General features: G+C 36.0%; 2 protein-coding genes across 4 annotated transcripts in view; one reads left to right on the top strand and one right to left on the bottom strand.

Annotated features, from left to right (window-relative positions):
* The window catches only part of Tg (Transglutaminase), a 54885-nt gene that overhangs the window by 19120 nt on the left and 12024 nt on the right, over positions 1-23741 (top strand). The gene's annotated exons all lie outside the window — the stretch shown is intronic.
* LOC137242849 (odorant receptor 94a-like) lies at positions 1533-11655 on the bottom strand. Its single transcript, XM_067770103.1, has 4 exons — positions 10913-11655; positions 10751-10850; positions 3167-3433; positions 1533-1586 (listed from the first exon to the last, which is right to left on the bottom strand). Exons 1-4 carry the CDS (start codon positions 11653-11655, stop codon positions 1533-1535), a joined length of 1164 nt encoding a protein of 387 aa, XP_067626204.1.

Below are 23741 nucleotides of genomic sequence, written 5' to 3'. Positions count from 1 at the left end.
AAACAAAAATATCAAAATAATAATAATCACGAATAATTATTTAAGGAAGTCGATTTCGATCACAAAATATAATAATTGGGGAAAAATTGAAACAACGCGACATCAGAACGGACAAGGCGACAGCTGCTTCTATTATACTTTAAAGCCTTTCTCCCGGGAGTGGGATTCGAAACCGCATTCCTGCAATGGTTGAACTGTTACAAATACAAAGCCTTGCCTTTGTTGTTGTGCAACTTTTCCCAATTGCCTTCTGTGCATAGTTTATTCTTTGGACAGAACATACTTTAATGTACCAAAGCTACGTTGTCATTGTTGTTGACATTTTACGAACTGGTTTGCTTTGTTATACATATTTATAGAAATACAGAGAATTAAGCAATGATGCATTTTTGTTTTATTAAGCGGGGAATGCCCTTGAAAAAATAATTACCAATATTTTTTTTAAATATACATATGTACATTAGACTCCGTCGATTTATTAACCGATAATGCGCCATCGATTTTTCGATAGCATTTGGGCTCAGGAAAAAAAGTTCAACTAACATACCCAAAAAAATAATTTTCGAGCCTGCGAAATTAAATTTTTTTGACTTTTTTTTGACTTTGATTTTTAAGGTTTTTTTCATGACCACGGCTGTGAACTGGTTTTCGCGGAAAAGAGCCTTGGTATCGCCAAGAAATGCATGTGAGTCTCATTACTTCTTGATCATCGACCATGTGTTAAAATACGGAATTCGGGGGTATTCCCACTAACCAATTCTTCTTCTCGACTTACATATTGTAACCAATTCAGGGTATATTCCGCTTATTTGCAACCTTCTGCTAACGTTCGTATCGCTGAACTGTCGAATAAATAACTCCAATATTCTGCATTGCAAAATGGTCTTTATTAGAGATTATTTTGGGAGTAGTACAATTATACTTCGCAACTGATAGCGTTTTTAAATCAAACTGATTACTCAGCTTGCGTTGCTTTTATACTCTCCGTTGCTTCATTCCCATATTTCTCTAAAGTCTAGACGTTTCGCCATCTAGAACTGTCGTATCTGCTGCTTGGTAATTTCTGTATACATGTATAATTGTAGTTTATGCCTATGTTAGAGCCGTATGCGGGTGTATGCATGATTACTACTTCGGCTGATGATTACATGTGTTTGTGAGTATCTCTTTGTTGCCTTGTATGTATGTGTGTAAATGATGATTGATTTGTTTTACGTACACAAGAGTGGCAGCTTGCTTTATTGTTGTTGTGCCTTTATTTATTTAGTATCCGCTTAGTGATGCTAATATTCGTCACAATATTACTTTTGTTTTCTTTATGTACATAGTTCTAAAACCCCATGAACTCACTTAGTCTAAAATGGTGCACATCATTATGTTAACGCCTATTAAGACGCCAACTTAAATGGACAAATATATTACTTACCTCAAAAAATGTAGACACATCATTAACATTTTTTTAGATATGTTTCTATTTTTTATTTTTCTATTTTTATTTTGAGTTTTTACTTTAAATTAATCTTCGTACAGTTTCATTTATTCATATTAAGTAACAATGCCATCAAGCTATATGTATTGTTTATGGTCTGTAATAAAGAAATAACAATTTTTCAAAACAGTATTTACCCTAATCCCTTACACTTACATATATACTAATGTATATAGGGTGTTCATCCAACTGGGTAAAAAAAATGGCAAAAGATCCCCCTCCTACATTTAAAGCTTATGCAGAGAGGGTCTTGGAACAAGTTTTCGTTAATTTTTCTAAGCATAGCCGAACTACTAAGAGGAGTAATAGAATTTCAAATGGTATAAAAAAGAAGGTAGTTCCACTCAAAATTTTTTGAGATATTTAGGGATTTTTGAAGTTTCATAATCTCTGTTGTTTTGCTAGAAGGTGTACCGTTACTGTTTAAGGCGAAATTGTGGTTTTTCGGAATGGAAATTTCCTTCAGGATGAAAACGCAATGATAATCTGAGACCATAATAATATGCTTTAGCACGATTTATGTGCATATATATCGATTGAGAATACAGTAAAACATTCGATTTTATTGAAAAATAGTGGATAATGACCCATACATTGGTTAATGACTCATATCTTTATGGCAGCTTGACCCCTAGACAGAAAAAAATACACAAAAAATCCTGCTGTTCCATTATCATGCCTCTTCAGTGGATATTTCTCAAGGTATGTTGAGAAAATGTGCACCTCCAAAGTCTGCAGTGTGTGGTAGGTGTTAAATTTGTTACGTTTGTGGGACGTCAATGCTAAAAGGGTACATAATGTGTATAGGCGGGGCTTTCCCCAAGGTGACCCTGGTACAACGGGCAAAAGAACTCTAATAACTAGTGGCTAACCTGCAGAGCTACGGGGCAATGTTCTCCCTAAAAAATGATTTTACAATTCCCTCCTCAAGCGCTATGATTGAATTATACAATAAATAAAAAATGTGGACTTGTAGCCAATTTATCACCATTCAATTTCATTAAAATTGCGTTCAAGTATGCTAAACTCTTTGGAAATTCCGGTGTCGGTTATAAGGACCTCCTTTGGGGAATCAATTGACAAACGTGTATGTTTTGTCAACATGTTCTGAGCAAACGTACGGACACTTAAGAAGGCTATGTTCTTTTGCTTTGTATACTTCGATCCATGCTTCTTCCACCAAAGCAATTTTCGGGAGCTCGAAAAACTTATTAAAAACCTTCTTTTCTAGGCTGATATTTCGTATTAAAATATTTCCAACGTATGCGGCTCATTGTTTTTTCTTTTTTAATTAAAATAACTATGAAAATAAATTATTCGTATCCCTTAATATGAAATCCATCAAAATTAGAAAAATTCGTAACATTTTTCAATCTGGTAGCTTGTTTTTCGTGAAACTGGCATTGTCCCCGCAAAAGTCAAGTGGCTAACGTCACACTAAATGGAACTACCTCCATTTTTTGTATCATTATCATTTCTTACAAAAAAATTTTTAAGACTCTCAACATAAGCTTCAACTTAAGTGGCGACCTTTTCAACTTTTTTTTTCGACCCAGTCCAATAAGTGCCCACTAAAAGTTAGTCTAGAGTAGGTATCTAGAAAACTAAGTCGTCATGAACATCTTCTAGCACGTTCTCAAGTTTTAATTCACACTGCCGAAAAAAAACACTACCTACCTTGACAAATACCGGTAGTCCAATTTCGAAAAAACCACCTGCTCGTATTTTTACTGGCATCTGCAACATTTCCATATAAATTATTAGATATTTCCTTATTTTTGGTGAACACTGTATCCAATCGGCTTTGTAGATGGCACTGTTTAATGCTCCAGAACTAAGTATGATTTCGTTACCAAAATAGCAGGGTAAAAATATTTGTAAAGTCATAACCATTACAGCCAAAATAAGAACACTAAATTGTGTGGGATTCTCGAGAAATCTGATCTACGAAGAAAAAAACAAATTTAATATTTTATTAAAAAAACAGTAAGAGCGTCCAAGTTTGATGAATTTCTTCTTCCAGTCTGGTCATTTTATTCAATGCACATTAAGCTTATGCAGTTACATATATAGGTTTTACGAACAAAATTTACATAATCTGGGAACTTTGCTTAGATGAGTATAAGAATACAGTCAAGTGTTGAAGGTACGGTGAGAAAGTTATCACTCAACGATTATTTCAAGGATTGTGTTTGCTGTAAGCACCCATTATATTAGCGGTAAAGCGTAATCGATGTTGATAGATCGATGACACCATTAAGGTACTAGCCTGACTACTTTGACAACGATTTCATACGACGAACCCTAACCCATGCATCTTCCTTTTGTCGAAAACCACTATAGCAAATAAAAAATATTTTTGAGAAAAATACAAAATTTAGTTCTCTTAGGCCGACTTGCACAACGACAAGTTGTCTTTTTATCTCAGAATTAACGTGAAATAAGGGGTTAAAATCATAGCTTTTTCAAAAATTGTTTTAACTAACTTAAAAACGTTAAAAAGAAAACTTGCCGTTCTGCAAGTGGGCTTTAGATAAACTTCAGTAAAACATTTAAAATATTGGCGATCGCTGTAGACTCTGTACTTTAAGACACTCATATACTTGTAGCGAAAATCAACCCAATGATCCGATAATAGTCCCTAAATGAAAACGAAGAAATTCCCTATTTGTTCCAGGTACAGTTATGAAATGATTACTAAATAGTCCAAAACGATTGCTGTCGCCGTGGTGTGATGGTAGCGTGCTACGCCATCCACACCGAAGATCCTGGGTTCATGCCCCGGGAAAAGAAACATACAAATTTTAGAAACAAGTTTTTTCAATTAGAAGAAAATTTGTCTAACCGGGGTCGCCCCTCGGCAGTGTTGGGCAAGCACTCCGAGTGTATTTCTGCCATGAAATCTCTCAGTGAAAACTCTTACAAGTATATCCTATCCCGCCAATTTGTAGGAAAAATTAACAGGAGCACTACGCAAATTGGAAGAGAAGCTCGGCTTAAAATCTCTTCGGAGCTTATCTCACCTTACATTTATTTATTTTTTTTTTCGTCTCAAATGACCTCAAAACGTTTTCGAAATCAGTCCTGGCATAGTCCAAAACTAATCGAAATTGAGCATGACGGTAACTTAGTCAGAAGCGAGTTGCAATTCTCCCTCGGTGGGAACACCTAGGTAGAAAGTCTTAGTATGTTATACGCCGTCTCCGATATAATAATGTTTATGCAGATTTCAAACCTACATAGCATTTGGAAGATTATTTCTTAACAAAAATCAGCTTATTAATCAAAAAAGGGACTTTGAAATGCTTATCAAGACAAGTCGCGTCTAAGCTATCATTTGCTCCCGACGAAAGAGTATTTTTGTTCGGAACTATATGATTAACGAGATTATGATGACGTGAATTGACCAAATATAAAATGCTCCCCTTGTTGTGAAGTTGCGTCATATGTTTGATTTATGGAATGGCAACCCTACTATGTGACAATCAGTTACATAAGCCCGTGACACCTCTAACAAGCAACGGCATGCAATCAGTTCTAATTAACGAGACGTGCGTGAAAGAACAAAGCAAGAAGCTGAAAACTTAACTAAATAAAATTAAATACAATAATACTTATATCTTTATATTTAAATTAACTTAATCATATATTTAATAAATATATAATTGATATCTTGTTCAATAAATCCTAGCATTCAACAAAAATCTAGCTTGAAATTATAGCGGCACCTACATTTTGGGGGCTTGTATTTAACAAAAAGAATAAGTGTTCTATAATAAAGGTGGCACTTGGTGCATGCGATACTCTCCGCGAAAATTAAAACTGTAATGCTCTATCGGCGTTACACAAATTCGTGTTTGAGCGTGACTTTGAACGATGCAACTGCAAACTATTACGCGAACTCGAACTTTTTTTATACAAATGACGAAACACATATACAGTATATAGAGAAAGATCTTAGTGAAAGTGATCTTACCTCAAAGTCAATAGTCTATGCATCAATGCGGGGCTTTCAGGAAACACAACTTTTGACCAATCGTTGAGCGATATCTTTCTAAACGCACGGTTGAGCATTTTTGATCCACGCAACGGATGGGTTTTACGTATGACGAGACGAGGAAGTTGATAATCCCCCAGCGGGTTAGGGGATCAGAATATACCCGCGGTAGGTATGCCTGTCGTAAGAGGCATGGAGAGGAGATGGTCGGCCTAGTACCTTCATGGTGCTTTGTTACCGGAACGTACGGGATATGTATCCGGCAAAGGACCATCAACATCGATAACACTCCCCAAAACCTTCGGGGAGTGTCTTTATCGTTAATACAACAACAGGAAGTTGATGATGACAAAGGCAAAGACTTTAAAACAAAGATATTGCATGCGCGAAAAAAAGTGAAGGCAAATCGTAACGTCCCCTAAACTCCAACCTTCGCTAACACTAAACCTCCATCGCCAAAACTATCTAAAACAGTATCAATTGCGCAGAAAAGTATTCAACGTTTAGTAGCATGTGGTCATAAGAAAAAAAACGGCTAAGGCCCGGTTTTCAGTAGTTGGTTAAGCTAAGCTTAAACTAAGTTTGCTCAAACTCAAGTAAAATTTAAACTCCAGTTAAACCACTGAGCAGTTTTTCAGTCACATATTAAGGCCGCGTTTGGGGTAGGCATTTTTGTACGGCAACATTGGTATTTAATTATCTAGATAATTTGTAGATACGACCCAACAAACATTTGAAAGATATTTCTCCAGCGAAATATATGTATATCTAGTTCCGGAGGTGATATCCAACATCATTATCTAGTTATTCTTAAACCAGATACATAGTTCTCAAGTTGATATCCAACTTCATTCTCTAATCATTATGCAACTTTTGAGAAATTTTGTAATATTTATAGCTCTTGAGTTAATCTCCAACGTCATTAGCATTTTCAAATTATTGTCCAACGTTTGAGAGATTTTGAGAAATGTACAGTTCTCAAATAAATATTCGACACGTTTCTCCAGTTGATATCCTACATTGGATATCGAATTGAGGTTAGGTTGAAAAAAACTCCAAGGTGGTACCACCAAAGCCAACAGCTATTTATTGTGAGAAATAAACACCTCATTGATAGCAGTAATGAAGCGTAATTTATCAAAAATAAATTATATATATTTTATTTTCGTGAAAATAGTGTAGTATTCGAATCTTACACTTGAGTCCAGTCAAAGAACCACAAGTTGGGAACGATCATTTTTTCAACGTAAGTAATAGCATTTTTCCCTTTATAAAAAATTCCATCTTTTGCTGAGTACACTATGATTCTCAAGTTTAGCCACTGTTTCGTAAAAACTCTTCAGATTTTAGAGGTATGCTAGTTATCATCATGAGCTCTAATGGTACTCCAGCCCAAATGCTTGTTGTGTATATTCGACGCCATTTCGAACGAACGCAAATCACCGATAGGTTAACTAGAGTTTAACCCTGCCAGATCGGCCGCTTAAGCTCAGCTTAAACTTCAGTTAAGGTAGACTGAAAAACTGCAGAACAAGTTTAAGCGTAGTTTAACTCACAAACTGAAAAACCGGGCCTAAGTCCTATGTAAAGGTATACTGAAATTTGTGGGCAGCTTACATAGGCTGTTATTCCTTGCGACCAATTGGTACTAAACGTTGCATGCTTTTCTGCGCACCTGATACTATTTTAGAGATTTTTGGCGATAGAGTTTTAGCATTGGCGAAAGCAGCCCGGAACGTGCAGGTGTAATCATGGCGCTATCGCTACCAAATGAGCAGAGGCCCATCTGATCAAGTGATAAAAGTGCAGTGTTAACGCGATTTTGTCTGTTACATTTAAATCGTACGCGAAAATGGTTAAAAGAAATGAAGTTCCAGCAACTCAAATGGAGTTAGAAACCCGTGAAGGGAATACTACCGGAATTACATCTGAACTAGAATCACTTCTATGAGATGTTCGAAAGAAATCAACGTGGAAGAGTATGCCTTTCGTCCTAATGGCGAGGAAATGGAAAAGAGGAACGCAAATCCCAGTCCACACAGATATGCATCTGGAATTTCGACAAACCTTTCAGCACAGGGGTGCAAATCTCTGCACAACTTGAGGAACAAGAAATCCGTAGCATCTAAACTGAAAGCGGGTATGGACGATAAGCTAACGTAGTTTCGTGAAGGTTTCAGTGGTCGACAGAATAAAATAGAGCCAGATGAATGCTATAAAAAGCGTTACCTAGGAGTGGCAACTTAAACGACCAGCTTATTGCTGGAATGCTGAAGATAAAGTTGCTGAATTGTTCGAAGCTGGACAAGTGCCTGCTGCTGAAGTCTTACAGACCATTGCAGGGAAAGAAAGAAATAGTTATGAAGCACTGATGGGCACTGAAAACATGGGAAGCAGATAGAATTACATAACCGCTACCAGAAAGCTGGTGACACTTTTCAGGCGTTTGCGTCAAAAGACTAAAGGCTAGCTCATGTGGAAAATAAAGACGCAATTTTGGAAGCTTACCACATGACAAATGGCCCCAACAGTACCAGAAACAATATAATATAGAGACATTGCATAGACGAAAAATCGTGTGAGGCAAGCTTCACAAAATTCTAATAGGTCACATTCACCACTTACCACAGCAGAATTTGTTAAACTACCACTGTCTGTATTTGTTATTTAATAATTATTTGTACACTTTTTATTCAGCTAATGTGTTCAGAACTTTAACTTTTACTCACTAAAACTCCAATCAGTGTATTTCTGTGCTTAAATTATGTTAAAAATTGTGTTAAAGTTTTTGGTGTGGTGAAAGTGACCTACTAGAATTTTGTTACGTTCCGCTGCTTTCCACCGAATTTCGCGCATGCAATATATTTATATTCAAAAATTTTTGACAGTACCAGCAACACAAGTGAGCGTAAACGCAAAACTGAAGGAAACGAACGATCGTTGAACTAAAGTGAGCTAGCTTCATGAGGCGAGGCTTGGCCCCGAACAATTTTACTGTTGGAGGATATATATCTGGAAAAGAACGTTTACTGAATCTAGATATGGACGCATATTACTCCATCATTCGACCTAATTTAGTCAACAAGATGACAATGAAAAACGGCACGGCCATAAAAGATATAGAAATGACAAGTAAAAAACGTCCTTTAAAATTTCTGCTGTACTGGTCCAGTAGTTTAAGCGTGAAAGAGTAACTAACATACACTCCAACTTTCGATTTTATAATATAAACAAGTAAGAAAGGCTAAGTTCGGGTGTAACCGAACATTACATACTCAGCTGAGATCTTTTGAGACAAAATAAGGGAAAATCACCATGTAGGAAAATGTACCTAGGGTAACCCTGGAAGGTATTAAAGAGTATTTTAGAAGGGACTGGGCCATTGTCCTTTTCGAGATATCGCCATAAAGGTGGACCAGGGGTGACTCTAGAATGTGTTTGTACGATATGGGTATCAAATGAAAGGTGTTAATGAGGGTTTTAAAAGGGAGTGGCCTTTAGTTATATATTGGAAGGCGTTTTTGGAGTTATCGACCAAAATGTGGACCAGGGTGACCCAGAACATAATCTGTCGGGTTCCACTAATTTATTTATATATGTAATACCACGAACAGTATTCCTGCCATGATTCCAAGGGCTTTTGATTTCACCCTGCAGAACCTTTTCATTTTCTTCTACTCAATATGGTAGGTGTCAGAACCACTTTACAAAGTTTTTTCTAAAGTTATATTTTGCGTCAAAAAACCCATCCAATTACCATGTTTCATCACTTTTTCGTATTTGGTATAGAATTATGGCATTTTTTTAATTTTTCGAAATTTTCGATATCGGAAAAATGGGCGTGGTAATAGTCGGATTTCGACCATTTTTTTATACCAAGATAAAGTGAGTTCAGATAAGTACGTGAACTAAGTTTAGTAAAATCGCGGGTTTGAATCGAGCTGAAGGCCTAACAATAATTATTTAATCATTATTATTGTTATGATAAATTTTTTCTTAACTGAATGGTTATAGCAGCGGCGCCTAAACGTTGCCGATGAAGGAATTTAGCAGTTCCCGAAATGGATCTATACAACGATCTTTGGCAGTTGTCTAAAAATGTTTTCTTTCTTCTATTCTAATTTAATAATTTTTTCAATTAAGGAAACATTTATCATAACAATAATAATGATTAAATAATTATTGTAAGGCCTTGAGCTTGATTCAAGCCCGCGATCTTAAAAATCAGTAGGCCGATATAACAACAAATATTGTTAATTTTAGTAAAGATATATTGATTTTTGATCAAGTTATCGTGTTAACGGCCGAGCGGAAGGACAGACGGTCGACTGTGTATAGAAACTGGGCGTGGCTTCAACTGATTTCGCCCATTTTCACAGAAAACAGTTATCGTCATAGAATCTACACCTCTACCAAATTTCACAAAGATTGGTAAATTTTTGTTCGACTTATGGCATTAAAAGTATTCTAGACAAATTAAATGAAAAAGGGCGGAGCCACGCACATTTTGAAATTTTCTTTTAGTTTTGTATTTTGTTGCACCATATCATTACTGGAGTTGAATGTTGATATAATTTACTTATATACTGTAAAGATATTCAATTTTTTGTTAAAATTTGACTTTAAAAAAAATTTTTTTTTTTAAAGTGGGCGTGTTCTTCATCCGATTTTGCTAATTTTTATTTAGCGCATACATAGTAATAGTAGGAACGTTCCTGCCAAATTTCATCTTGATATCTTCAACGACTGCCAAATTACAGCTTGCAAAACTTTTAAATTACCTTCTTTTAAAAGTGGGCGGTGCCACACCCATTGTCCAAAATTTTAAAAATTTTCCATTCTGCGTCATAAGGTCAACTCACCTACCAAGCTTCATCGCTTTATCCGTCTTTGGTAATGAATTATCGTTTTTCGTTTTTTCGAAATTTTCGATATCGAAAAAGTGGACGTGGTTATAATCCGATATCATTCATTTTAAATAGCGATCTGAGATGAGTGCCCAGGAACCTACATACCAAGTTTCATCAAGATACCTCAAAATTTACTAAAGTTATCGTGTTAACGGACAGACGGACGGACGGACGGACATGGCTCAATCAAATTTTTTTCCGATACTGATGATTTTGATATATGGGTCTATATCTATCTCGATTCCTTTATACCTGTACAACCAACCGTTATCCAATCAATGTTAATATGCTTTGTATGCAAAGCACGCTGATTATAAAAAATATAGATTAAATAAAAAAAACCTTTGTATTTACCTTTTGCAGCCGATAGGCGCTAAAGCAGAGCACAAACGATGAAAACATTATTTGTATTAGAATTGAAAACGAAACAAAAGACTCGCAATCTTTGAAACGTCTTTAAATAAAATAATAAAGTAAATTAATTCCCTTTTAGGTCGCGGACAAAGCCAAACTTACCGCTTCGTTCGTTCATGTAATTTCATCACAGCCGCCAAATCTTCCAAAAGCCTTGTCTCACTAAATTGATTTGGAAGTGAAAGTTGCCGCTTAAGCTTTCCCATTTCCTTCAAACGTCCTGCAATCATTTTATAACACAAAGACAAATGCAAAAACATATAACATTGAATCATATCAATGCCACAATTGGACAAACAAGTAACTGGCATTGCCAACAATTCATAGCCATATGCCAACCAATAGCCACGTTCGTTATGCCAATCAAATGGTGGCGCATAAGGAAATGGTAGTTCGTACTCATCCTTCAAGAGTACACTCAAAAAAGCAATCGACAGTGCCATAAGACTCATGCTAACATAGGCTAGAACCACACGACGAAAATAGCGATGAGCATTTGACCAAAGTTTACGTTCTGCATCTGAATGCAAGCTCAGCATTTCCGCATTGGCCAATACATCGAAAAAGTTCATCAGCAATTTTGAATTCAACCAAACATTTGCGACTTTAGCCAACATACCCAATTGCGTTAATGCCATATACATGACATATGAAAATTTCTCCAAACTGGAGATCTGGACTACATCCACCCACATCATGGTGGTATGTGGAAAAGATATAGTCAAATGTAAAATATATGAATAGGCTATATATAATGATTTTGTTGAATCATTCAAATGCCAGAGGCCTACAAATCTTAAAATTCTTATTACTAAGCGTGCGCCATAGATATTGTCAAATTGCATTTGGTGAGGCGTTAAGTTGAAACGTGATTGACTATTGAAACAGTTCACTGCGATAACTGATAAACTCTTCCTATAGGATACCTTTTTATATGAATTTCGCCAAAAGCGTTAGCAAATTGTTCATTAATGTTTGGATAGGTTTAAAAAATACTCTTAAACTTTTTCTACTGTGAAGTACGAGTACAGTGTGATAAGTCAGTTGAAAAAAATGAAAGCATTGTAAATTTTTGTAAAGAACTTTCATCAATTCATTTAAGGACTTTATTTATACCGCACACCTACAATTACGGTTAAAAAATTTGTATCCTTTTACGGCATTTCTACGTACGAAACTTTTTATGGTGACGGCCATATATGTAACACTCCTATATTGCTAATAGAAAATGCTCGCAATGTGTTTTGAATTCGAAATCAAAACAAGACAGCCTATACAATTTTTGTAATTGTAGCAGCATAAGTGTGCAAAGAAAAAATTTAAATTTAGGTACATTCGATTATTGAATACAAGAACGTTTAAACAGCAATATATCGGCAGTCTGATGTTTGGGAATGTACCTAGCCTTTTGTAGCAATATAGGAGTACGAGCCGCACCCGTGCGCATCTTGCGCAACCAATATAGAAGTCTCTTATCAAATATCAACAGAAATCAGCTGTTCTATCAATCAATTAAAACTTACAGGCTGCCATCTGGCGTATAGTAGCAACTGCCGGTAATGCAGTACAAATATTCACAATAGTGTCATAGTACAAATAAATTTCTTTGTGTGCTCACAATCGTTTATTTTTAACAAATTATTTTAATAAAATATAGCTAAACAAAAGCACTACGGCCGGGATTCAAGGGGTTGTGTAGCGCAACATATAGCTTCTCCAACCCAATTGTCAACCTCACCTTCGAGCGGCGAATCCCGTTTCACTAACAGACGAGGCTCTGGCGACCCCAAGCTCCTCATGGAACTTGGAAGTGGGGAGGGAGGGATGGCCTGAAGGTTCAATGTGGCCATATGAATCGTTCCCGAGATGGTTGGGCCAGCACCTTAATGGTGCTGTGTTACCGGAGCGTATCGGATCTGTATCCGACAAAGGACCATCACATCGATAACACTCCCCAAAGCCTTCGGGGAGTAACCTAATCGCTACAACAACAACAACAACAACTACGGCCAAAATTACCCAAAGCTCGCTAATAGCCCGAATCTCCATGTTTACAAACAAAACTTTATTTATAGATTTGGATTCCAAATAAGAGCGAAAAAGGGACCCTTGCATAAAAACAGCAATTAGAAATAATATATATGATACTTTTGCTTAGTTATTTTTCTTTTCAAATGCCATTGCACATTTTATAAAAAATAGAAATAATGCATAAATATTCAGCTTGGCTACCTCGAAATGCATTTTGAACCATTTCCCTAGAACAACTTTTTATTCGTTGCGATAAGAAGAATGATAACTTCGCCCAGCCTACTTCTTTAATTATTGGTTAAGAAATATTCTTATAGTTATTATGATTGAAAAACAAAAATTTATTTTATAAATTTTCATATAAATGTGAGAATCCAACTCCCAATAGAAAAAAAAAATGTATGGCCTGAAGATTTTTCAAGACTATTAACAATCTGTGGTACAATTTTATCCAAATCCGGCCCACAAGGACAAACGTCTGGACATCCAAACTATTGCATTAAAAATTTTGCTAAGTCTAACAAACCCGACATAAGCTGTCCTGCCTGCACTTTGACTTACAGACTTGAACCAACGTTTCGGAGTAAAACTGATTTCTTTTGCGGCCATAATTCGAAGTTTAAATAACATGACTTAGCCAGAACACCGTACCGTAAAATCACTCCCCCCAAAAGTTTTTACGGATGTGAGTAGTCGCTTGCCGATGCAGCAAATCTAGTACTAGCTCGACTGACATGGAAACCATTTTATTACCCCTGGATCTTTTAGTCCTCTCTAGAGGAACAAAAATCGCGCTCTGCAAGTCGCTCGTCATACCTGCCCTCATGTATGGCTCGGAATCATGGATGGTGTTGAGGGAAGATTAGATGGATTATGGAGTGTTCGAGAGAAAAGTTCTCCGGAAGATTTATTATGGCCCTGTCCGCGATACCGACGGTGAGTATCGAAGGAGGTCTATAGATGAGCTGTAAGCTTTACGCAAATATCAAGAGGGTGCAGCAAATAAAATTCTAAAGGCTTCCCCGACTAGGCCATGCTATGCGAATGGACGAAGGCGATCCGGCAAAGAAAGTATTTCAGTCGGCAACGCAGTTCGGAAACAGAGGAAGGGGAAGACCTCCACTGATTTGGGAGAGGCAGGTCGAGAAAGACTTATCCACCATTGGTGCTCTCAGTTGGCTGGCGTGAACTGTTACTAAACGGGGAAAATCGCTTAGACGGTTAAGCGCCAATTAATGAATGATGAGGAACTTTTGGGTATATGTATTTTAGTCGTCTCTTACTACAACAGGCATGCCTTACCGCGGCAATATTCTAAGCGTGGAACTGAGTTCTCTTATAGATAGAAACACATCTCATTACTTCGTAGATATTTAATTTCTATTAACCTCACAACTTAAGCAGCACAGGAAGCGGAGATCGTGAAGCTGATACACAAATGCGTGAAGTCTTTCTCAGTTACGTACTTATTCAACTGCCCTCATCTATTTAGAAATATATTGGAATGAGAAGATATAATTAGTGCACAGGTTTTTGGGTAGGTTGTCATCAAAAGTTAGTCTCAAACTTTTTGAACTTAATTAGGCGTTAAACATTAATGGAGTGCCTTTGACTTGCATAAGTACAATTGTTATCACATTCTTAGCAACGTGTGTAATCGATTAGAAAATAAACTGAAATCATATCTTTCCACATAACTTTTATTGTAATTGTCAATTAGGTATAATTGGCAGGTTAAAAATAAGTTAAATACATATAGGTATGTCTCTTACTGTTAAGAGCCAAATAAACTTCCTTAACCCTAACGCCATAGTCGTAACCATACCCATATCCATAACCATCTCCAATGTGATCGATTAATGGTGCCTTAACCTAAAAATCGTGAAAATTTCATAAAATGTGAAGAAAACGCAAAAAATTACAAACATATTCCACAAAAAATAAATCTCTTAGTCATAACGTATCCAAAACAATGACTAAAATCTACAAAACGTTATTAAATTCACCAACTCAAATATTTTTATGTTATGGATATGGCGAGAAACCAAAAATCATTTGGTTGGCTATGGTATGGTTATGGCGTTAGCGTTATGGTATGGCACTATTAATCGATTACGTTGATTTCCATAAGGTTGGTTCGATGAGCTGTTTTATCTGGTTATGGATAAGTCACCATTAATTGGCCCTTTAGAATGTAGCATTGATTTACATATTGAGGCTATGTAATACATACACATATAAATATGATCTCATAAATGATATATTTATTGTTATTCAAAAGCAATAGAGCCAACTATGTTTCTCATCGAGAGATCTTCTTGCATTCAAAATAAAAATTCTTAAAATTGAAATAAGCGGCACGCAATTATGTGGAGGGGTGACTTAAGGTCAGTCGACCTTATGACCACTTCAAATGACCAGAAGTCCAAGTTTCAAATGAAGGAACAATATCAACATTATTGACCTGAAAATGCTATATGACCATTTGAAGTGGTCATACGGTCAACTGACCTTATGTCACCCACCAATTATGGCGGATGAACCTGGGAAATAATTCGTGCACATCACGCAAAGGATTGAAAAGAAGGAAAATTCGCATGAATTTATAGATATGTAGCTCCTAAAGCAGATGCCAAATTGGAAGGGTACTCCATTTGCATCCTCAAATATTTTACAAATGATGTATGTTAACAAATCTTTTCTAATGGTTTAATTTAAACAAACAAAATAAACTATAATTATTGTAAAATATGACTTTAATTTCTATTTGAATACCACAAACTATTTTAATATACATAAATACAATATGCTTTGTTGCTATTATTGTTCATACATTCCAAGTTTATTTTCTACCATAAGATATGATCTCATAAATTAATTACTTAAAATGTACAAACGTTAGCCAGCTACAAACACATACGCTAGGGTGTGTGAAAAAATTATGATATTTTTTTTTTTTCCTTGAAAATACATATGTCATAACAAAAATTCTGTCAGAGGCGGAGCTCTTAACTTTAATTTTAAGCGGTGCTCCACGTAAACTGAAGTTTTGCCATTCAGATAGCACGGGAACTAGGGTTTTTATCATTATTATGACCTGTAAAATATGAAGAAACATTTTTTTTTTCGATAAAAGTAATACATGGCTTATATTCAGCCTAAATTCTGAACAAAAAAATTTATCGATCCAAATTTGCATCGTCGATGCCAAAGAGCCTACAGATCATTAAGCTGAAAATCTTTAAGTTTCATGTTTTTGCATTTTCCAGCTAAACTGCTAACGGATGACACAAAAGTCGTATACAAATTTTTCGTATCATCACAAACAATGTTACTTATAGGCGCACAAAGTTCCTTTCTTAAAAATTTTTGCTCGACGTTGAGGATTTGGCTCGATAAAATTTTTTGTTCAGAATTTAATGCTGAATATGAGCCATGAACTCATTTTATCTACAAAAAAGTTCTTCTTCATATTTTGCAAGACAAAATAATGTTGACAACCGTATGTTGATATGATTTTAACCGCTCAAGGTCAGTGGAATAAAACGCCAACTGCTTTAAAAAAAGATTTGTTTCCCATTACAATTTGTATTTCTAAGATAAAATTAGTTCATGTTATAAGCCCTGAAGACAACAGTTATGTTTTATTCCACTAACCTTGAGCTGGTCAAATCAGATTAACATTTGTATATACAAAAAGGTCGCAAAAATCATAGGTCCTTATTATGAGCATCTTTCGATCTTCACTGGCTACCGAACATCGAAAATCGAATTTCAAATTCGTAGTATGACAGTTCATTGCTGTCGAAATTTTCGTTGTGTATCTAATTTTGAATCGAAATAATTTGTTGTCGACGCTGTATTGAATTAGAAGAAAATTGTTTAAAATGTAAGTTTTTTGTGTTTATCTTCTACTTGTTTGCTACCTAATATTAATTTCAAATTATTTGTATTAGTCTTATATAAGTCCAAGGTCGTGAATACAAAACAACAGCTTGGAAGACTGGTTTCAAAAAAAGACTGGACAAAAAACTCCGAGTGCATTCTCGTTCCCGATGCTCAGTTGAAACAATCGCTAGCGCAAAATCTGATAATTGTTTCAATTTCAAAATGGTTGGAATAGACTTGGCCCTTGTCCATTGTTGCAGCCATTCATCTTTACTGGATAGCAAGTCCATGAACGTTTCTATGTTCAGTATGAAGTTTAGTTTTTAACGCATGTAACAACATGTTTAGAAAGTTACAATGTTTCAACCGTTTTCTACTTCTGTGTAGTTCCAGTATTTAAGCTTTTTTCTTCATAATAAATAATTTTGCTTATATTTTATTTAATAGCTGATGGGAATGTGCTTTTCTAAAAGGTTGAATCTATCAATTTATCGCTCAATTTTTGTTTGGACGTTTTCTCTGATATTTTCGGGTGATTGCGAAAAAAATATCGTAATTTTTTGGCACACACTAAATATGTACTTATACACATATGTACATATGTATGTAAATACAGGTACCTATTTAAGAATGCACAAATGCAAATTTGAATATGTTTGTTATTATTTAATTCTAATAACATATTGGCGGCCACCGTGGTGTGATGGTAGCGTGCTCCGCCTACCACACCGTATGTCCTGGGTTCGCACCCCGGGAAAAGCAACATCAAAATTGTAGAAATAAGGTTTTTCAATTAGAAGAAAATTTTTCTAAGCGGGGTCGCCCCTCGGCAGTGTTTGGCAAGCGCTCCGAGTGTATTTCTGCCATGAAAAGCTCTCAGTGCAAACTCATCTGCCTTGCAGATGCCGTTCGAAGTCGGCATAAAACATGTAGGTCCCGTCCGGCCAATTTGTAGGGAAAATCAAGAGGAACACGACGCAAATTGGAAGAGAAGCTCGGCCTTAGATATATTCGGAGGCTACCGCGCCTTACATTTTTTTATTTAACATATTGGGCGCAGAGCTGATTTCGACTGACGATCTATGACTGACTTAGTATATTTGCATGATGCTAGATAATTTTTTTTTAATATTAATTTTATTTATATTTTTCGAAAAGTCAAAAACAACAATGGTTCTTACTGACTAAAACGAATAACTAAGCCTAGCTACCAAACAGAGTTAAGTAAATTAAGAAAAATAGACTTGGGATAAGAAAAATCAAGCATAATAGAATTCGAGATCTCATTAAGTTCACGTAGAGAGCGCGACAATGGAGCATTTATCACATAGTTAGTAGACTTAGGTTTAATATAAAAGGGGTTATGAGAACGAAGAGACCTCGTTGGAATAAGAAAATGAATCGCGTGCAGTAAAGAGGAGCAATCAATATCTCCATTAACAACTCCGAAAATGAAAGACAAGGAAAGGGTTGACCTTCTGAGCTCTAATGGTTTCAAATTAATTAGCAGCAGGCGGGAATGATAAGAAGAGACTGGGTCTGAGAAATGTAAGGATCTTAGGCAAAATTTTAGGAATATCTTTTGTACTCGCTCAATCCTGTCGATTGCAAACTTGTGATAAGGTCTCCAAATAAATGCAGCATATTCCAGTTTGGAACAAACAAACGATGAGTATAGCAATTTCAAGGTATAGGGATCTGAGAAGTTGGTGCTATTACGCCTCACGAAACCTAAGGAAGCATTGAAATTACATAGTTAATATGGTTATTGAAAGAGAACGAGGAGTCAAAGATGACCCCTAAATCTTTAATCTCATCAAGGAAGTGAAGGGGATCACCCGAGATCGTATATATCGTTGGTAAAACATTGCGAATTTTGGAAAATGTGACATGAAAGCACTTTTTGAGATTGAGAGATAGACGCGAATTACGGCACCAAATTGCTAATCTATCTAAGTCTTCTTGCAGATGCTGAGCGTCATCACTATTTTTAATACTGGAGAAAACTTTTAGGTCATCAGCGTAAAGTAAGAATTCCGATGACACAAAACAATTTCCTATATCATTGATGAATTAAATGAAAAGAAGAGGACCTAAGATGCTCCCTTGGGGTACCCCAGAGGTGGCAGTAAAAGAGTTGGAGATACACCCTCGATAGAGACCATGCAGCGTATGTTACTTAGGTAGGAATACAACCACTTAAGAAATACAGAGTTAAAACCGAGAGAAGCGAGTTTACGTAGTAGCATATTGTGAGATACCTTGTCAAAAGCTTTAGAGAAGTCGGTATAAATGCAATCGACTTGATGGCTTGAAGAGAACGCATCAATGCAATATTCACTAAACAAGGCTAAGTTTGTGGTGGTAGACCTTCCTACAACAAAGCCATGCTGGTTTGGTAGTAACAAATTTTTTGCGGCAAAATACATTTTATCCTTAACAATTCCTTCCAAAAGTTTAGAAATGATAGATAGCTTAGATATTGGCCTATAGTTAGAAGCATCATTCTTTTTGCCATTTTTGAAAATTGGGGAAATTTATGCAAGTTTCCAGGCATCTGCAAAGACACCAGAACTTAGAGATTGGTTAAACATGGCCAATAGTGGGGCTACAATAGCAGGACAATTTTTGAGGAGGGCGGTACTAAGACCATCGCGATCAGTCTGAGTAGAGCAGAGGCTACCGTTAATAACTTCGATTGTGGTAAGCCGTAGGTCATTAAAATTTAAGGCTAATTCATGGTCAGAATGACAAACATAGTTTGGTAAAAAAGCCTCATCAACTGTGAAGTTGGATTGAAAAAATTTGGCAAATAATTTTATAATGTCTACGGGGGAGGTAGCAAGCTAATCACCCAGGCAAACAGCAGCAGGCACCCCACCACCATTTTTTTAGATTTGATAAAATGCCAGAAATTATTGGGATTAGACTTAATGTTTGATTCAACCCCAAATATATATTTATTATACAGAAATTTGTTAAGGCAGTTAAACTTCTTAGATAGTTGGGTATAAAGTCCAAAATGGATTTGATCCCTGGATTTCAGGAATTTTTTGTGCCACTTATTTCGCTGATTATTTAGCCTTTTCAGACCATGAGTATAAGTCCTCTTTTTAATAATTGGAATATTCTTCGAGTAAATACCCAAGATATGTGACGTAAAAATAGTGTAACAATCAAACAGGCATTAAGTTCTTGGAAGTCGCAGGACTGAAACTTAAAGGATATTTTGTTGCCTAATTTCAACGCAACAAACTCGTAAAATTCGACCTTCAGCCACAACGGAACATGATGTCGATCAGCAGGTGAAATAGGAAAAGAATATTCGGATATTGTTGTATTGATATTTGTACTAACGAAGGCGAGATCAAGAATTATATTAAGCTTGTTAGTAAAAATATTAATTTGAATTAGATCAAGACTTAAGATATTGTCGATACAATAAGATTCAGTCGCCGAAGTAATATTAGTTGGTATCAAATCAAGTTTAGAGTAGCTTCCACCCCATGCTACATTGGGAAGATTGAAGTCGCCAAGAACACATAGGTGATTTCTCGCTAACTTATTATGCAAAATATTTACAATGTTATCAGTATGTGCTTTATAAATATCAGACGTACTGCCAGGGGGTATATAAGATCCAAAAATATATAACGATCCGTAGGTTGACGAACCGTTGATGCATATACACATTTGATCCAGGATAGTATCAGGATTATTTAGATTGATTTCAAAGGATCTCAAGCTACGATGCACAGCAATTAGTATACGGCCTCCCAGGGAACGGCCTATTTTATCAGCATCACGGTCCTTGCGAAAAATGTTGAATAATTTAGAGTCAAAAAATTCATAATCATAAAAGTGTGGATTAAGGCAGGTTTGGATTAAAACAAAAACATCAAAATTCAAGCTCGAACTAAAGGTACGGACTGCTGCTGCATACCACCCATATTTTGAAAATAAATCTTTAAGTCCTTATGAACGTGATGGTCAGCTAATTGCTAAACCTCCTTGGTTACAGGAACTGATCTTCGACGATCGCGAAAGGCTTTGACTCTAACGTCAGCCGGCCAAAGCGCTGGATTTAGAACGCTGTTCAAAAGGGACGAGACTCCAAGTTCAAAGTTAATTTTCTTGAGCTTGTTAATTTCGGCATCCTCTTTGATCAAACGGAAACAAGCAATTTGACTGGAAAAGGTGGTTTTAAAAGATTGTTAGTTCTATTGATTTTATTTTAATCTTACCAAATTTTTATTTTCCTTTATAGGAAGGAATTTAAAAAAACTAGAAATGTAAATGTTGTAAACAAATCAATCATCATTTACACACATACATATAAGGCAACGGAGAGATACTCACAAACACATGTAATCATAAGCCGAGGTAGCACTCACATATACCCACGCATATGCCTACAAACTACAAATATACATGTATATGGCTGGTAACCAAGCGTGAAGTTCGCGAAATTACTAGACCTCAGGAGAAATGGGTGAATGAGGAAACCGAGAGTATAAAAGCAGCGCAAGCTGAGGCATGACTAAGCAGTTTGATTTAAGCACGCTATTGGTTGTGAAGTATAAGTGTTATTATGAAGTACTCTCAAAGTAGTCTAATAAAGACCATTTTGCATTATTGAATGTTTGAAGAAGGTTTGGAATAAGCGGAATTCGCCATATAAATATAAATGTGCTCAAACATCTTCACATGAAGTTTTAATTTGAGAGTTATTGCCCTTCCTCCAATTAAGATTTATATCAATATTTTCGGGCACATATTTAATTTACAATAAAGTGTTAAGTTTACAAGGCAAAACAAAATCAATTAAACTAAAATAAAATTAATTGAAATAAAATTAAAAAAATTCAAGCTCGTATATTATGTTTTATTTTGTTTAATTTAATTTAACTTAATTTAATTTAACTTAATTTAATTGATTTTAATTTAATTTAATATCATTCAATTTAATTCAATTTCCTTAATAATCTGGGAAATTGCAACACTTCAACCATCGTAGGAGTACGGGTTCGAATCATAATACCGGAAGAAAAGGCTTTGAAGAGATTTACAAAGTATAATCATAACAGCTGTCGCCTTGTCCGTCCTAATGTCACGTTGTTTACATTTTTCGCAAAATATTAAATAAATTTAAAATTGCTTCAAATAAATGTTTTCATACATTTAAAAGCAATGAGGGCAATACCCGCTTAATTCATTAAAAATAAATTTAATAAAGTTTTTTTTTGTGTTACGTTGAAGGAGGAAATGCTTTATGCACTAACCGGGTTGTCAAGCCTCCATGCTACACTCTACACTAGCGAGCCTTTCTGAGTTTAGGACTCCCTTCTTCTCTTGACGGGCTACCCACTAAAACGTAACCTCCCACGACTCGCGCGTTTTCCGCACCTGGGGCCGCGTTTAGCATAAATACGTTTACGGAAGCGGCTACGTAAGCTCTTTGACCACTCTCAAGTTATTGGGCTAAGCAACCATCTTGCCGATTTGCGAGGAGAATATTCTTTGCGTATTTGCTGACCATGTCCCATCTTACACTTCCGCAGGTTATCTTATGGATGGGATTGCCCGGATATGGGTAGTCTAGTATTACTTCCACCCTTCTTCGTTGCTGTCCGAAGTATTCGCATTCGAAAAAGGTGTGGCGTGCATCGTCTATGAGCCCACAATATAAGCAGTTCGAATTTTCAACCTTGCTCATTCTGTGGACATATTCCCGGAAGTAGCCATGCCCACTTAAAAACTGTGTCAGGTAGAAGTCGACCTATCCATGTGGTCACTCTAACCATGCCTTCAGCTGGTTATCAGTTCCACTTTCCTGCAGCACTACAGCTCTATTGCTATGGCAGCGTCGAATAGATTATTTTCGCGTCGAACAGATTATTTTCGCGTCCACACGGCAGCAATATCTCTACGTATTTCTCTCTTCAGCGAGAAAATATGTCGGTATGGTTCCCGCAATAACAAGAAGTGCGGTTATAGCTGCTTAAATTTCTGCACCATACAAAGCGGAAGCTTTCTTATACATTGCCTTTGTCCGCCTATATTTGCCATTAATCGACTTAGGTACCCTTAGGTGTAAGCAGTTTTCTCGCAGGCACCTTGAAAGTGTTCTGGGAAGGTAAGCTTGATATCTAGCCTCACCCCAAGGTAATGGCTGTAATTACGGCAGCCAAGTCGTTTGCGAAAACGACAAGAAAAGTGCTTTGTCGAATCTGCAAGCGAAAGAGGCTGTCATACGAAGCATTCCAGCGGTCGGGACCTAACATCGATCCCTGCGCTGCTCCGCCTGTTATCCCCTCCTTCCTTTGATTTAATTTAGTTTAATTTAATTTATGTTTTTTGTTTTAATGGTGTGTTCAATTTATACTTATTATTAAGAATTCATGAGCTTAACACCGGCTTTAATAATTTAATATTCAATTATTATATTTTTTCTAAGAGAAACTGAAAAGAAAGAAAGAAACATTTACTGGCATATTGCGATGGTACCATTTCGAAAATCGTCACCAGCTCATCGCCATAAGCTCATGAATTCTTAATAATAAGTATAAACTGAACACACCATTAAAACAAACAAACATAAATATGTAAAACTGAGCCCGAGTTTATAAAGGTTCTCATTCGCACCGAAAAAGAAACTTTACAAAAACAAATCTACATGCACACAAATTAATAGAGGCAGAATGTCTCAGTTGTGTTGTTAGTGTGGAAATAAGATAAACTGAATTAAGCAAGGAGATAAATACAAGCAGGATAGCCTAGTGGTTAAGGCAACTGCAGTTTCACCGTGTGATTCGCGGTTCGAATCCCGGTGAAACCTTTGATAACATTATGAAATTGCCTGACGATGAATTTGTGACGATTTTCGAAATGGTACTATCACAATATGCCAGTAAATTTTTCTTTCTTTCTTTTCAGTTTCTCTTAGAAAAATATATTAATTTAATTTAGTTAATTTAATTTAATTTAATTTAGTTTAATTTAATTTAAAAAG

This window comes from Eurosta solidaginis, chromosome 2, assembly GCF_040869045.1.
Source record: "Eurosta solidaginis isolate ZX-2024a chromosome 2, ASM4086904v1, whole genome shotgun sequence".
Taxonomy (NCBI): Eukaryota; Metazoa; Arthropoda; class Insecta; order Diptera; family Tephritidae; genus Eurosta; species Eurosta solidaginis.
This window is presented reverse-complemented; position numbering and strand designations above follow the sequence as displayed.